The following is a 15,630-nucleotide window of genomic DNA, read 5'->3' as shown; positions in this document are numbered from 1 at the left end:
CACAAGGGAATGTTGAGGTATGTTCCTTTTCAGGGAAAACACTCTGCCCCCAGGGATGTTAGACAATTTCAACAGCCCCATACAAACATCAGCTAAAGCTGAGGCTTCAGTGGCGGCTCAACAGATTCCCCGATCACTTCCTATCCTGTCATTGCTGCCCGGTTGCAGTGGGTTTCCATCAAAGCTCCCCGAGCACAGCAACAAAGAGCAGAGAAAAGCTGGAGCTCTGCTCTGCACCTAGAGGTGCTGACCCAGCCAGCTCTAGGCAGTTAGTTTCCTTGTGAGGATCACTTTTACACTTAATGTGGAAATGGAAGACTGCCACCTACAGTGCCATGAGCTAATTATTCCAAGCATGGCATTCAGTGTGATTCCAGTGAGTAGCAAATGAAGAGGGAATGGAAACATCACCTCTTTGCTAGGCTGAAGAAGTAGGCAAACTCAGGGACTGGCAGAAAGCATGTGCTCCTTGGGGTGCCCTTACAAACTGACAAGACTGGTCTTTAGGAGGCAAAAATATATGAGCCAAGAAATAGTGATTCTGGGGAAAGAAACACAGGCATTTTAATGTATCTTCTGCTGAGATATCTCCCAGCGAACACTGGGAGATATCCCTTTTAATTCATTCCCCTTTTAATTTTCATTGTACCTCAATTACATCTCTCAGTTAATGGCCAACATTGTTACCATCAAAATTCCAAGTTTCTTTCTCCCTATTTCTTTTAGTTTGATCTATATTCTTTCCCTCCCATGTTCAATCCCTCATCCCTTCTCAAGCCTCCCTGGAAATTCACCACCATGTATTGAATATAAACCCTTCCACTTCACTCCTTATCTTTCACTTGGATGGATTAGCTTCTTCAAGTAAATATTTTAACCCTGGATTATTAATACGCACACACACTACTATTTGCACACAACAGCTCCTTCCTCAAACATACCTATAGCAGTTAATGGACAATTTATCCCTCCAGTTGCTCAACTCAAAAGCCCTATTTTTCGGCCGGGGGCAGTGGCTCACGCCTGTAATCCTAGCACTCTGGGATGCCGAGGCGGGTGGATTGCTCGAGGTCAGGAGTTCGAAACCAGCCTGAGCAAGAGCAAGACGCCGTCTCTACCATAAATAGAAAGAAATTAATTGGCCAACTAATATACATATAGAAAAAATTAGCCTGGCATGGTGACACATGCCTGTAGTCCCAGCTACAAGGGAGGCTGAGACAGGAGGATCGCTTGAGCCCAGGAGTTTGAGGTTGCTGTCAGCTAGGCTGACACCACGGTACTCATTCTAGCCTGGGCAACAGAGTGAGACTCTGTCTCAAAAAAACAAACAAAAACAACAACAAAAAAAAAAGCCCTATTTTTCATCATTTAACTAAATTTTTGTCTCATATATGGAACACCTCATCCATAAGCAAATTCCGTAGGCTCGGCCTTCAAAATAAATGCAGAATCCAACCATCTCTACCATCTCCAATATTACTGCCAAAGGCCAGGCCTCTGGCCCCTGTGGATCCTGGGATAGACCCTTTGCCAAGTCCTCCCTTCTGCATCTCCTCTGTCTCCCACAGAGTTTGTAGCCCATGCAGCTGCCACAGTGATCTTTAGACATACCAGTCAGGGGGTATCACTCTCTTGCCTCAAATCCTCCATCTGAAATAAACTTCACATTTATAATAAAACCCAGATTCCTTAGTAGGGCCAACAAGGTACTTAGAGCAAATGGCACATGCAGACACTCCTTAAGGTATGTTTCTTTCCAGGGCTAATTCTCTGTCCCCAGAGATGTCAGGCAATTTTGACAACACCATTCTCTGCCATCTCTTGCTTGTCATGGCTTCTTAAATTGTGCAAATTCTGCAAGGAAAAGGGGATCAGCCAGTTCCCTCCCACAATGATTCATTCTCCACTGATGAATATGTTGGTGCCAGTCAACGTGTCCCGCTATCCGATGATTTTAGAGATGGCAGAGATTTGAGAAGGCCTTCATGATGTTTCTTTTCTTTTAACTTTCTGATACAACTTTTACAATTATACCTCTGAAGGCTGCTCTTTCCAAACCCCACAGAGCACCTGGGATTTAAGCAGTGACTTTAGACTCTGTGTATATTTTACACTAAGTTAGGAATCGCGTTCGGGATTATTCCACCAACACTATCAACTTTTACTTAAACATTTGTTCTGTGAATTACAAAATCATTGTCACCTATATTCTTCCCTCCTTTGATCAACTTCTCCAAAGTAGCCAGTACTGAAGGCATCTGCTCCTAATTCAGGCTCCTAGACAGGAAGATGTTTTCTCAAATCCCATGCAAAGCTCGCCAGCTGGGGATGCCTAACTGTGCTGTCCTCCATCAGCACGCTAAAGTTCTGCACACAGCAATGGGCTTCCTGGGAGCCGGCACCCCCAGGGGCTGGCCGCTCCTGAAGGTTGGCAGAGTCTACATATGTCCACCAGCCCCTCCACGAAGGTGGCTCCTTTGCCAGGGAGGCCAAGCTCCGCTAGACCTCAGCGCAGGAGCAGTGGCTGCAGCGCACTTTGGGCCTTTTCCTCTGCTGGAGGCTGGTGAAGGGAACCCAGCAGAGCAGGTTCTGGCCCCAGGGCTCTGCAGGGTCTCCAGGGAGCGCCACTGTGGTCACCTGGTCGCGCCTGGCTGATTATCCCTCCGCCGCCGCTCATCCTGCAGAGGCAGAAGGGCAGCTAAGGCCCCGCAGGAAACACTCAGGCGGGCTGTTCGCCCCTCCGCTCCGGACGCCGCCATGCCGCTCCCGCCCGCCGCGCTGGCTGAGTCAGTGGAGCCCAGAAAGGCCGGAACTCGCCTGGCACCTACCCAGCCCGCCCAGCGCCCGGACCCTCATCCCCATCGCGCCCCGAGCGGCGCCCAGACCCTCCTCCCTCGCCGGCCCAGCGCCCGGACCCTGGTTCCCCGCGCGCCCGGCACCCTCCGCCCCAGCGCAGCGCCCGAACCCTCCTCCCCCGCCCACACAGAGCCTGGACCCTCCTTCCCCGCGCTCCCCGCACAGCGCCTGGACCCTCCTCCTCCGCCCGCCCAGCGCCCAGACCCTCCTCCCCCGCGATCCCCGCACAGCGCCAGGACCCTCGTCCCCCGCGCAGCGCCCGGACCCTCCTCCCCCGCCCGCCCAGCGCCCGGACCCTCCTCCCCCGCGCTCCCCGCACAGCGCCTGGACCCTCCTCCCCCGCGCTCCCCGCACAGCGCCTGGACCCTCCTCCCCCGCCCACACAGAGCCTGGACCCTCCTTCCCCGCGCTCCCCGCACAACTCCCAGACCCTCCTCCGCCGCCCGCCCAGCGCCCAGACCCTCCTCCCCCGCGATCCCCGCACAGCGCCCAGACCCTCGTCCCCGCGCAGCACCCGGACCCTCCTCACCCGCCAGCCCAGCGCCCAGACCCTCCTTCTCCGCGATCCCCGCACAGTGCCTGGACCCTCGTCCCCCGCGCAGCGCCCAGACCCTTCTCCCCCGCCCGCCCAGCGCCCGGACCCTCCTCCCCCGCGCTCCCCGCACAGCGCCTGGACCCTCCTCCCCCGCGCACCCCGCCCACACAGAGCCTGGACCCTCCTTCCCCGCGCTCCCCGCACAACTCCCAGACCCTCTTCCGACGCCCGCCCAGCGCCCAGACCCTCCTCCCCCGCGATCCCCGCACAGCGCCCAGACCCTCCTCACCCGCCCGCCAAGGGCCCAGACCCTCCTTCTCTGCGATCCCCGCACAGTGCCCGGACCCTCGTCCCCCGCGCAGCGCCCAAACCCTTCTCCCCCGCCCGCCCAGCGCCCGGACCCTCCTCCCCCGCGCTCCCCGCACAGCGCCCGGACCCTCCTCTCCCCCGCCCGCCCAGCGCCCGGACCCTCGTCCCCCGCGCTCCCCGCACAGCGCCTGGACCCTCCTCCCCCGCGAACCCCGCGCAGCGCCCGGACCCTCCTCCCCCGCCCACCCCCCACAGCGCCCGGACCCTCGTCCCCCACGCACCCCGCGCAGCACCTGGACCCTCGTCCCCCACCAGCCCCTTGCCACCCCACCCCCACCCCTGGCACGCTGGGCGGGAAAACCATGGCGGGAAGTGATTGGTCAGTTTATCCCAGGACCCAAAAGCTGGCCGCGACCCCAGTGTACCGGGCGTGGCTCCCAACTGACCCCAGGACCTGCTCCTATGGATCAATAGGGCGGGTGGGCGCGCAGCCCCTCACCCGCACCCCGAGCCCGCCCTTTTGACGCGACCGCGGGCGCATGGGGCGCACACTCGTCGTTTCCCGCCACTTTGCTCAGGGGCTGAGAGCGCCAATAGGCTTGAAAAGCGGGTGAGTAACGGTTCCGGATCTCCCCGTCCATTGGCCAGAGCCAGGGGCGCCTCTCCCAGGCGGTTCCCTAAAAGCCCGCGGGCGCCAGCAGCGGGCAAAGCGCCCAGAGACAGCGAGGGAAGCGCAGTGGCCACAGCACCTGCCAATCTCCCTGCGGCGGTCGCGGACGCGACACGGACAGACTCTCCCTTTCTGTGAGTGGGTGTTTTGGCCTGGGTGGGTCGCAGAGTTCTCAGCGGGAGGGCTGGCAGCCCCGCCAGGCAGCACGACCTCAGCCAGAGTCCAGGAGGTTTGCATGGGGTTTTATTCAGCTCCCCTTTGTGGGAACCCCCTTCCCGCTCCCCAGTTTCAGATGCGGAGAGGTTCCCTCCTGAAAAGACACTTGGACCCAGTCTAGGCAGCTGTTCAAAACAACCTCCTGCTCACCTAAGGGTGGGAGGGGGCGAGGAGGGCAGGAAGATAAAAGTGCAGATTCCATAACACAACCCCACAGGTACTGAATCAGAATCTTTGAGGGTGGAATCTGGAGTCTTCCTTTTTAAAAAGCTCAGAAGGGATAATTGCCAGGAACAATACAAGTTTGATCTGAGCCAAACTCCTTTATCTACCAAGGGAGAAACTGAGATCCCTAAGAGGGGTGAAGGTAGAGGGTTCCAGGGAAGTTAACCCCTCTAATCATTTTGGGGTGGTTCTTTCCTGGCCTTGGGAAGTTTCCTCAGTTGCTGCTCTGATCAGTACACAGCTGAATATCTTAGGGGACCCCTGTTCATATATCCGGAGCTCTCTCTGTGCTGGTCTCTCTCCTGGTCTGTGACCTGTGAACTCTTGCCACCTTGGTCTCTGAGATCTGTCTCCTCAGATCTGGAATTCCGAGGGGCTTTGCCTTGATGCCCTTATTCCACCCTGGCCTGGAATTCCTCAAGGGAGTCAGCTGCATTGCATCATAGGATGCACCTCATTTGTCTCTGTCCTTAACTGCATGATACAGTTCCTTGAGCCTTTATTTCATATCTTTTGCCCATTTTGTTTTGTTTTCCAACTAGGGGGTGAATCGAGTTCCTGTTAATCCATTTTGGCCAGAAATCTAAGGTAAACACTGTTTTAATGTTCTTGACTATTCTGCCATCTGTGTCACTTCTAGATCTGTTTCTATTCACCAGTTTCTCCTCATTCTGAGTCATATGTTCCTGCTTCTCTGTATGCCTGGTAATCTTTGATTGGATACCAAGCTTTATTAATTTCACATTTTTGAGTGCTAGAAATTGTTACATTCCTATGGAGGAGTCTTGTGTTCTGTTTTAGTCCACAGTTCTATTAGTCAGAAACTGTTTTATACTTTCAAGGCTTGATTTCAAATTTCATTAGGTAGAACCAGGGAAGCTTTTGGTCTAGGGCTCATTTTATCCCACTATGGAGTGAATATCATTCTGAGGCCTCTGCTTGACACAGTGTGAAGTTTCCTAGTCTGAAACTTTGGGACCCAAAACTATTCTCAATCCTGCTGGATCCTCTGCTTCTTAGGGTGGTTCTTTTTCTGGCTTCCAGCAGTTTCATCCCAGCACTGCATTGACCACTGTTTAGCTGAAATCTGAAGGGGTAACCACTGCAGATGTCTGGCACTTGCTCCGTCTGTGTAGCTGTAGCTCTCTTCTCTCTAGTACTCTGCCTTACAAGCTCCAGCCATCCTGGCCTCCCAGGACTCTTAGCTTGTCTTCTCAACTCAGGGAAACTTCCAAGCTCTGCCTGTTTCCCCTCCTAGCATATGCCCTGGAAACTCCAGGCAGTGAGCTACAAAGCCACAGGGCTTCCCTCATTTGATTTCCCTCTCAGGGATCCCAGATCACTGTCCTGTGCTACCTCATGTCCAGTGGTAGAGAATTTCTGTTTTATATATCTTGTCTTTTTTTGTCGTTTTAGTCATTTCAGGTGAAGGAGAATAAATTCGATCCTTGTTTCTCCATCTTGCCCACTAGTAGAAGTTAGTGATATTCCCTTTCAACTCATCATGAATTTCATGCATCTTAAAGAGAAGGAGACATTCGGAGCTACAGAAAAGGACCAGGGTGCCAGACCTGAAGTTTTAAAGGTATGTACATTTTTACAACTTCTCCCTGGAGCGGCATCTGAGCAGAGCACCAGATTAGGTTCTTGGAAGCGGTAAGTTCTTAAAGAATGGTCATTACAATGCCTTGTCTTGTGTTGCTTAAAATATATGGAGGAGATCACGCATACAAATGCTTGTAAAAAATGAAATGGTGGCGTATAAATTAACAATGCTAAAAATGTCTTAAGACAGCAAGGTGACTAGCAGACGATATAGACACTTATAATCCTGGGAAGTATAGACAGGCAAAAAATAATAATATAGCTAATATTTGCTGAGAAAACTCTATCTAAGCTGAAGTTATGTATGTTATTTCACATGGATTATCTCATTTAGCACTTAATAAAACTCTATCAATAGATATTATTATCATCCTTGTTTTACAAATGAAGACAGTGAAGCCCAACTTGCTTAAAGTTGCAAAAGTAATGGACTTCAGAGCAAAGACTGGAACCCAGGTGTCAGACTTCAGTATATGTTTTTTTACTCATACTGTTTAACTCAAAATATGCAAAATGATAATGCTAAATTGAGATATAAACGAGTGCTAGTATAGAGTGAATAAGGCTTGAATTCACACTCAAGAAATTAAAACAATGTCCTATGAGAAAGATCTCAAAGAATGGATGGTGAATACAAAATAGTTAAATTCACAGAAGTAGAGATGGTTGCCAGGGACTTTGGGCAGAGGGTGTTAGTCAATGGTAGCAAAGTTTACTCCATATAAGACGGACAAGTTATAGAGATATGGTGTACAGCATCGTGCTTATACTTAACAATATTGTATTGTGTATTCAGACATCTGATCCGACAGTAGATCTTATGTTAAGTGTTCTTGTCACAAAAATAATAATTAGCAGGCAGTAGGAAACTATTAGAGGTGATGGATAGGTTTATGGCAAGGATTGTGGTGATGACTTCATGGGTGTATACTTATCTTCCAACTCATCAAGTTGGGTACACTAATTATGTACAGGTTTTTATATCAAAAAGTCATGATTTTTTTGAAAAAGAATGAATACTGTTTCACCAGGTAATTGGTCAAGGATAAGACAATGACCTGAGAATAGTCAGCTACCCATGAAAACATATTTAGGGAACAGGATAGCTGGATTTGATGGTATATAAAGAAAATATAAGAATGTGGTAGGCAAATAGTGCTTTCTATACTGATAAGGTAGTATGGTACAAGATCACAGTAGGTTTTATCCCGGTAAGAGGTTTTTATATTGCCAGTAAGAGTATTCCCTAATTGGAAAATAATTAAGTGGATTCGCTGGTTCACATGAGTGGCCAGTCCGGGGTTTAGCTGAGCTGCAATATGGCAGTGCACAGTTTCTTCAAGGACCTGCTTGTGTGTTTGTTCAGTCTCTAGGCTGTGCTTTTCATGTTATCCTCTTGCTGCTTTCTGCATAATGACAGCAAAGCTGCAGTAATTTGAGATGCTTCAGTACCCAGACGATGAGTCTATCCTGGTACCCTGAGAAAACCTCTCCTTGCCATAGTATTGTCCCAAGCTGAGTAGCTCACCCACTCCTGCACCAAACCTTGTGACTAAGGGGGCACTTACAGATATTCCTGAGCTGGAATGAATTGATTCAGTGGGTACCCCTTTGGCTGGGAGGTGGGGGAGGAGTCTCAGAGAAAAAGAAGACCAGGTGGGTGAAGGCAAGGCAATGGGGAGGATGGGGGAGGGAAGAGGCCATGGGGCTAGTGCACTGCTCTCTCCAAGGCCACAGACAAGGGGAGAACTGGAGAGGTCAGCGGGTGGCAGGCAGGGTTAGTCATCCTGGCACTAAACAGCTTTAAAGCTGCCCAGGGAACTGGGAGGTGGCTGCTCCTACCAGTCTCCCTGTTATAACCTCTGAGTCTCAGGAGTGTCTCTGCCCTACCTTTACCTTTAGACCAGGAGCCCTGGGCCTCTGTCCACCCTTCAGCTCCTCAAAGAGAAACCTCCAGCACCGAGTTCTCCCTCCCCAGACTAAAGCTCTCCACAGGTGGAGTCATCCCAGGATCTAAGGTTTCCTGGGGTCAGGGACCCCGTCCCACGGAAAATGGATGGCCAAGATCATAACTTATTGAGGGTCATATATGCTGGACAGGACAGTCTGTTGTGCACTTTATACGCATTGCCTCATGGGATCCCCTCAACACCAGGAGTAAATGTTTGCACAGAAAACCAAATTTAATTTTTCTACAAGGAAACAAAAGGCTGAAGTCTAATAATTTTCTCAACACTCTCGCGGAGGGTCTTTTTAATATTTAGTGAAATGTAAATGGAGTGATAGAGAATCATGACTGCCTGTGGCACAGTGACTCACCCGGCAAATGTAAAGTTGAAAACAGACCGAGGTCCTTTACATTTTTCTACTCTGAGCCAACATTGTGTCAAAGGCAGGAAGAAAAGCCAGGAGGGTGTCTGGGCAGAGCAGCTGAAGAGACTCCCTGTACATTCCCATCCCAGCCAGGGCATCTAGTCTCAGGCACGAGGTCCTGCCAAGGTCACCAGAAATGTTGCAGAACCCCGAATTCAGGCTCCTGTACCCGTTGTGCAGCCAAAGCCAAACACAGTGACGCTGGTGTCTGGAGACAGAGAAAGGTTTATTTCATTTGGCCAGAGTGAGAGGAGAGCAGAATCCCTCAGGTCCATCTTAACAAAGGACGAAGTGTGGAGTCTCATGTGGCAGGGGAGGGAGAGGGTGGGCACTAGGTAGCAAGGGAAGGGGGAGGTCCAGGGGACTGAAGGGGGAAGTCCCTGTTGCTTTTAGTCTCAGATAACACCTTAAATTGCCAGATTTTGGGACATCAGCAGCTAGTTGCAGTTTCTCAAGGGCACTCATTCCTTCTGCAAAACAAACTGACAGATTTCATCCTGCTTGACAAGGAAACTACACAGCAGTTAATGTTTACTGTGAGAACAAGGGGAGCTGGGCAGGGATCAAGTGGTTAACATGTAGGGGCAAACAAGGGCCTAGTGAAATTTTGCTATATTTCAGTCATTAAAAAATGCCAGGGTATGAAAATCTGATGCAGCCCAGCTACGATTCCATTGCACCTGCCCCCTGAACGAACCAAGCCCAGCTGTTTCTCCTGATTTTACCCTCCCCAGGCTTACCCTCTATTCATGAAGACTGGACCCAACACTTCAGATTTCACAATGAATCCCATCTAAGTCACTATGGCTCCTGTGGTGTAATATTTTTCATTTCCGTTTTCATCGCATTCTCAATATCTTGTTCCCCAGGCTACTACCAACTGATTATTTATGTTTATATTTATTTGTGTGTGTGTATATGTATCCAATCCTGTCGTTTACCAATCATTTTAGTATATTTCCTTGGTCTTTTGAAACCAGGTAACAGAATAAAGGTGAAATAGATGTTTACAAGGAATTTTTGAAAACTGCTGTTTCAAATATCCACAAGGCATATTAAATAAGTGAAGTTTCACTAGTAAGTAAATAAATGCAAATGTGAGAATCAGTCAAATTAGATGACATTTCATCTATTATTTGGCAAATACTTAAGATAATGATTCGGAAATCCTTTTGAGGAAGCAACCATATTATTGGGCTCCTCAGGGAACAGTAGACAAGGAACAGGGTGAGTCGATACAACTTTTCTGGGCACCAGTTAGGCAGTATAGATATTGTGAAGTATGTTTATATCCTTAGCCACATTATTTCCACTTCCGGGAATATGACCTAGAGAAATGTTCAGATGTACAGACTAAACTGCTCTCTCTATAGTAATATTTGTCTTATATATAGCAGTAAAAGACTGGAAACAATCTAAATATCTAGCAGTAAAAGAATGGATTAAAAGTATTATACAATGAAATGTTACATAGCCCCTTAGATTGAGATTTCAAAGGTTGCTCAATGACACGTGAAAGCACTGGCAGATTGCATAGTGAAAAATAAACTCATATGCAGCATAGTATTTAAGAAAAAAATTCTATCTGCATAAAATAAGAGGCAAACAAATCAAAATGTATTAAAAGAGTGATTATCTCTGGTGATAGAATCGTAATTGATTTATTTCTCCTTCATTCATTTGCCATAATTTTATCCAATTTTTAGCAGAATATCTATTAGTTCTATCATTAGAAAAACATGAAAGATTATCAAGGGTGATTCTTACAAAATATTTAATCTTTTCTTTTTTAAGGATACCGCCCTGCAGCAGACATGTGCTGACACACCTGTTGATCACTGTTTATCTGACGTAAGAGAGCGTAGCAGCACCTCTAAGCTGAAAAGTAAAGTCAACAAGCATGAAGCAGCCCTTAAAATTCAGAATCAAAATTCGAACACCAATAAAGAATGTTGCTTCACCTTTACTTTAAATGAAACCTCCAGAAAATCGGGCCGTAGCGAGTTTACAGCATATGGTGACCCCAATGAGAACATCTTCTCAGCTCTGAGGGCTAACGACCATTTCAGTGAAAGGATGGAGGATCATTTAAATGAGGATATTATTGTTTATGGAGAAAAAAAAATAAAGGGATTTATAAATTTAGGAATGCCTCTCAAGTGCCTGCTTGGAAAATCTCATTTTAATATAAGCTTCGGTCGAAGAAAGAGTCACCAGAAAGAAGAGGGTCAGGTACTGCGTCGATGTGAAAATCCAAACATCGAATGCATTCTTTTTCATGTCGTTGCTGTTGGCAAGACGATAAAGAAGCTTGTTAAGATCACGAAACTTCATGAAAAAGGAAGTACACTTTGTGTCTATGCCTTGAAGGGTGAGACTGTCGCAGAGGCTTTACGCAAGGATGGCCGCTTTCGGTCTGACTTAGACGAATTGACATGGAACCTAATAGAAGGTCACAATAAAATTTATGGAAAAGGATCCATGGTGGATGAAGTATCTGGAAAAATCTTAGAAATGGACATTCCTAGAAAAACAAGTGGCAAGAAAGGCACAAAAAGTAAGCGGGATGAAAATCCCAGTGATGAAATCAATCCCTGTGGGCTGACACAGTCTAAGAAAAGGGCCCGTGAACCAGAGATGGAAGGAGACACTGAAGATGTGGGACACAGCAGAGAAAAAACTCATCCACCTCAAAGTCTAGGGCATGATATTGAAGGTAAAATTCGCCGGACAATTTCCACTGTTAGACTTCATTACGACACAAGTTATGGCAGAAACCGGGTAGTTAGGCAAGGCACCCGTCTGGGTCAAAAATATGCTAACCGCCGGGGCATCCAAAAGGGGTATCCAAAAGCAACTCACCTTTTAAAGAATCTACAAATACTAAATGAACACATAATGCATCAATATCCAAATTTTAAAGAAGAAACAAGTTTGATGAGAAGGTATTTCAAGGAAGAACGGAAGAGAACAAATCTGCCAAAGTCTCGGCAATTCAACATATATAAAAAGTACTTTGCAAAAGTGAATATGGATTCTATTCCAGTTGCAACCTCTGAAAAACTTAATTATCATAGTAAGTCAGTTGGGTTCATGAAATGGGACAATAATGGAAATGCAGGCAATGCTACTTCCTTTGTCTTCAATCACGGTTATATTTTCACCTGTCGACATGTTTTAAAGCTGATAGTGGGTGAAGGCACAGATCCGTGTTCATGGCCAGATACAATTAGTAAATGTGTAAAGGTAACATTCACTTACAAAGAATTCTGTCCTAATAGTGATGACTGGTTTTCCATGGAGCCATGGTTTGAAGTGTCTGATGGAACTCTAGATTATGCCATTTTTAAACTAAAGGAAAATGGGAATGCATTTCCTCTAGGCCTGTTTGCACAAATTTCCCATCAACCATCTATTGGTGTGGTTTATATAATTGGCCATCCAGAGGGGCGGGTGAAGCAAACGGATCGCTGTGCTGTGCTTTCTCTAAATGAACGGTTAGAAAGGTATCGAGACCATTGTTATGGTGCGATGGTAGAACCCCTTGCTGCCACTGGTAATGTTTGCCCTATGTTTACCAAAAGAAGTTTCCTATACCAGGCCTGGGACAGCAACACAATTAGTTATCATACTTGTTTCTTTGAGGGGTCCTCTGGCTCCCCAGTGTTTAACGCATCTGGCAAATTGGTTGCTATGCATGCCTTTGGGCATTCTTATGGATGTGGACAGAATACCAGGACCATTATAGAGTTTGGCTACTCTATGGATTCAATTCTTCTCAATATTAAAGAGAAAAATGAGACTTTATACAAATTATTAAATGAAGAGAAAAATAACAAACTAGATTCACCACTTCAAGATCATCAGATTGAACCTTTAGAATACTAGTAAAAAAAGAGATGTTATCTTCAATAAAATAGGCCAATAATTTAGAGTGTCAAGGGCTGTTTCCTTTAAGTATAATGAAAATTCTTTCTTACTTAGAAAACTTTTAGAGAATTATATGGATATGCAAAACACATATTAGAGCTCCAATAAATATTGATTTTTCTTGCAATTGTTTTTTTTTTCTTTTTATTTGAAACAATTTCAATGGTCCACTAAAATTCTTAGCTCACTTACACACTTACAAAGAATTTGGCATTTGTCATTCTAAATTTCTAGGATGATACATCTGTTACTGGCATGGTGGTTCTTGTTCTCTGCCCAATAGATAATGGGGAAATACACCTTTAAACCTAAGGAAAATAACATGTGTTGTTCCTGAAAAATCCAAAATCCTTTCCTAATCTTCATTTCTTCTCTTCCTGCTCCCTGTGACATCAGCCTCTATTGCAAATGACAGTAGAAATTGCACTTCTTTCCTCTAGTACAGCAAGAGCTGTTAACCCTTCTCTGGCAGCAGTGACTCGAGGCTTCCTCTCCATCCTCACTGTCTGGTGCTCAGAGTCTGGAAAGCTCAAAGCTAAATATCTCAAGACTAATTTGCACTAAAATTCTGAATATAAATCAGGTTCCTCCAAATAGAAGTTATTTGGAAGGTGTACGTAAAAAGCAGGCAGTTTTCTGCTGTGTCATCTTTTGGCAAACTAGCTCATGGAAAAGTCACTCTCTAGAGACAGCAGCGTTGGCCACATTCAGTGTCAGTGTTTAGCCACCAGCTTCATGGGTTTCCAGAAGCAGCTACAGCAGTTCCAGTAGCAGCCAGGAATGTTGCAGGGTCTACTCTTGCACTCTGATACTGTGGAGAGGCATTTGTGGTGGTACATTCAGCTTCCTGATTCCTGGATTACAGTGAAGTGGGTGTGTTCTTGAACTTTGTGATTCCAGTGTTGGCTTCTTGAATCCCACGGCTCTTATCATCCTAAAGATTTCCAGCAGGTAATCCCTTGCATTAAATCTCCTTTACCTGCACAGAACCCTGGCTGATGTACCCTCCTTTGACAACTAGCAACTGGTTGGAATATCCAAATATGTGATACTCTCTTAGTTGTGCACAAACCATAAATCTGGCTCAGAGAAATTATTCATTGAGAAATTCTAGATCTGCACTATAATTATTTACCTGTAAGCACCTCAAGGGCCCTTCGTTGAAAGAAGAGACAGACCTTCTTTCATACTACCCAAGTAACAGGACATTGAGGTCTTACTCTCAGCGTTAGGTTCATTTTTTTCTCTACTAGACCATGTAGATTGACATTTCCTGTGTTCAGACTTACTGAAACTAAAAGGAACAATTGCACGACCAAATTGAGGTGTAACTTTAAGCAAAATTGTATCTTTACACATTGTCATAAAACCATAGTTCCTGTTGTCCAGTGCTGGAGCCCAGTACTCCCCCTTACCACATGCATTAAAGATTTCTAATCGCCTGATCTCACTGCTGCAAATAAATCTCTGCTGTAGACTATTCATGGGAGCTTCTAATGGTGAGTAAATTGGCTGCGCAAACATTTTTATTAATAGTATGCAAATAAGGCCTGCCCTTCTTGGCCCTAATCCTGAAAGATATCTGCCTCCACCCCTCTGAAGCAAAGATGGGTCCCACCAAATAGGCCAGACATATGGTGGTTCCAAGTGCTCATGGTAAGATTAATTCTCCACCTAAACTTTAGGTACGATTTACCACTGCAGTGTTGAATAATCGGACGCCTAGACCCTAGGGTTATTCGACAGCAAGCACATCTGAATTTGGGATCTGCATCTCAAATATCACCACCTCTGTGCCAGCATCCCTGGAGCCTTCTCTGTGCGGCCTCTGCATCCCATTCATTCCTGTTTTATGGAACATATAACTCTTTTCATTTGTCCTTCTTACCTACCAGATTGTAACTTAATGCATGGTGAGGACATCGTTACATTTTTCTTGGTATTTTCAATGCTTAACATTATGTCTGGCACACACATAAAACGTCCCCCAAACAGACTGAATAAAAATGACTTCAGGTTTATAGGTCTGAATCAGATCAAACGAAGATGAGTGACGGCTATCCCTTACTTGATTGGAGCCACACACACCAGCTAAAGGTGAGGCCTCACGTGTGGGTCTCATCCAGCCTTTCCTTTCTCTCTTTGCTGCATGATCCTGACCAACTGCATCCAGCTTCATCAAGGCAGCCAAGAAGAGCAAATCAGAGCCTGGTCCGTGCTTGCTGGTGACATGACATGAGGGTCCATCCCCTTTGAACAGAATACAGTGCATTCTGCACGTTCCTGTTTGCCCGTTCTGTTGTTGCTTTTTGTGAGGTTCTGTTATACAGTTAAAACAGAACTAAAAGACAGCCACTAAAAATGACCTCTGGCTAATGATTCTTGTCAGTCCAGTCATGTGATTTGACTGCTTCAATGACCAGCATGGAGGAGGCCTGCGGCTAAGTACGTTAATTGCTGGGTTTTAATTAAGTAAATCAATTGCTGCAATGACTAAGCCAATTGCAGGATGCTTTTGCTCTTCTTTCTGCTATCAAAAGGCTAAGGAGAAAAACGAGATATAGGAAATTAAACTTCCTACTATGTAATATATTTGGCTCCAAGAAAAAAAATATATAACTGAAACAAATATATTTAAGGGTCCAGCCTGCTCTGGAAAGTATCCAGCCATTGTTAATATTAATGCTGGTTTTCCTATTACTTGGCGGGATACTTTCAGGACAGCGCTCAACTTGGCAGCTGAATTAACAACAGCAGACTCCTTAGCCCTGCACCAGGAACCCCCCTAGGTTTTCACAATAATCCAGGATAACATGAGTGAGGGAGAGAAAGACCATCTGAGACCTTACTTGTTAGCCCAGAGAGGTGAGGCCGCCCCATCAGGCTCAGCCAACCTCAGTCCTATCTC

The 15,630-nt window shown here is 46.4% G+C and overlaps 2 protein-coding genes across 4 annotated transcripts in view; one reads left to right on the top strand and one right to left on the bottom strand.

The window, feature by feature from the left end:
* GLYATL2 (glycine-N-acyltransferase like 2) overlaps nt 1–15,630 on the bottom strand; it is a 69,921-nt gene that overhangs the window by 50,311 nt on the left and 3,980 nt on the right. The window lies entirely within an intron of this gene.
* FAM111B (FAM111 trypsin like peptidase B) lies at nt 4,375–12,731 on the top strand. 2 transcript variants are annotated; one of them, XM_012749869.2, is made up of 4 exons: nt 4,375–4,507; nt 5,357–5,402; nt 6,231–6,399; nt 10,587–12,731. In XM_012749869.2, the coding sequence occupies exons 3-4, from the start codon at nt 6,319–6,321 to the stop codon at nt 12,678–12,680; spliced, it is 2,175 nt and encodes a 724-aa protein (XP_012605323.1). In that variant the 5' UTR covers nt 4,375–4,507; nt 5,357–5,402; nt 6,231–6,318; the 3' UTR covers nt 12,681–12,731. The 2 variants fall into 2 exon arrangements, with proteins under 2 accessions (XP_012605323.1, XP_075857966.1); XM_076001851.1 differs by having other exon boundaries at nt 5,357–6,399.

This window comes from Microcebus murinus, chromosome 4, assembly GCF_040939455.1.
Source record: "Microcebus murinus isolate Inina chromosome 4, M.murinus_Inina_mat1.0, whole genome shotgun sequence".
In the NCBI taxonomy this organism is placed as follows: Eukaryota; Metazoa; Chordata; class Mammalia; order Primates; family Cheirogaleidae; genus Microcebus; species Microcebus murinus.
The sequence above is the reverse complement of the archived record's forward strand: the minus strand, read 5'-3'. Positions and strand labels throughout refer to the sequence as shown.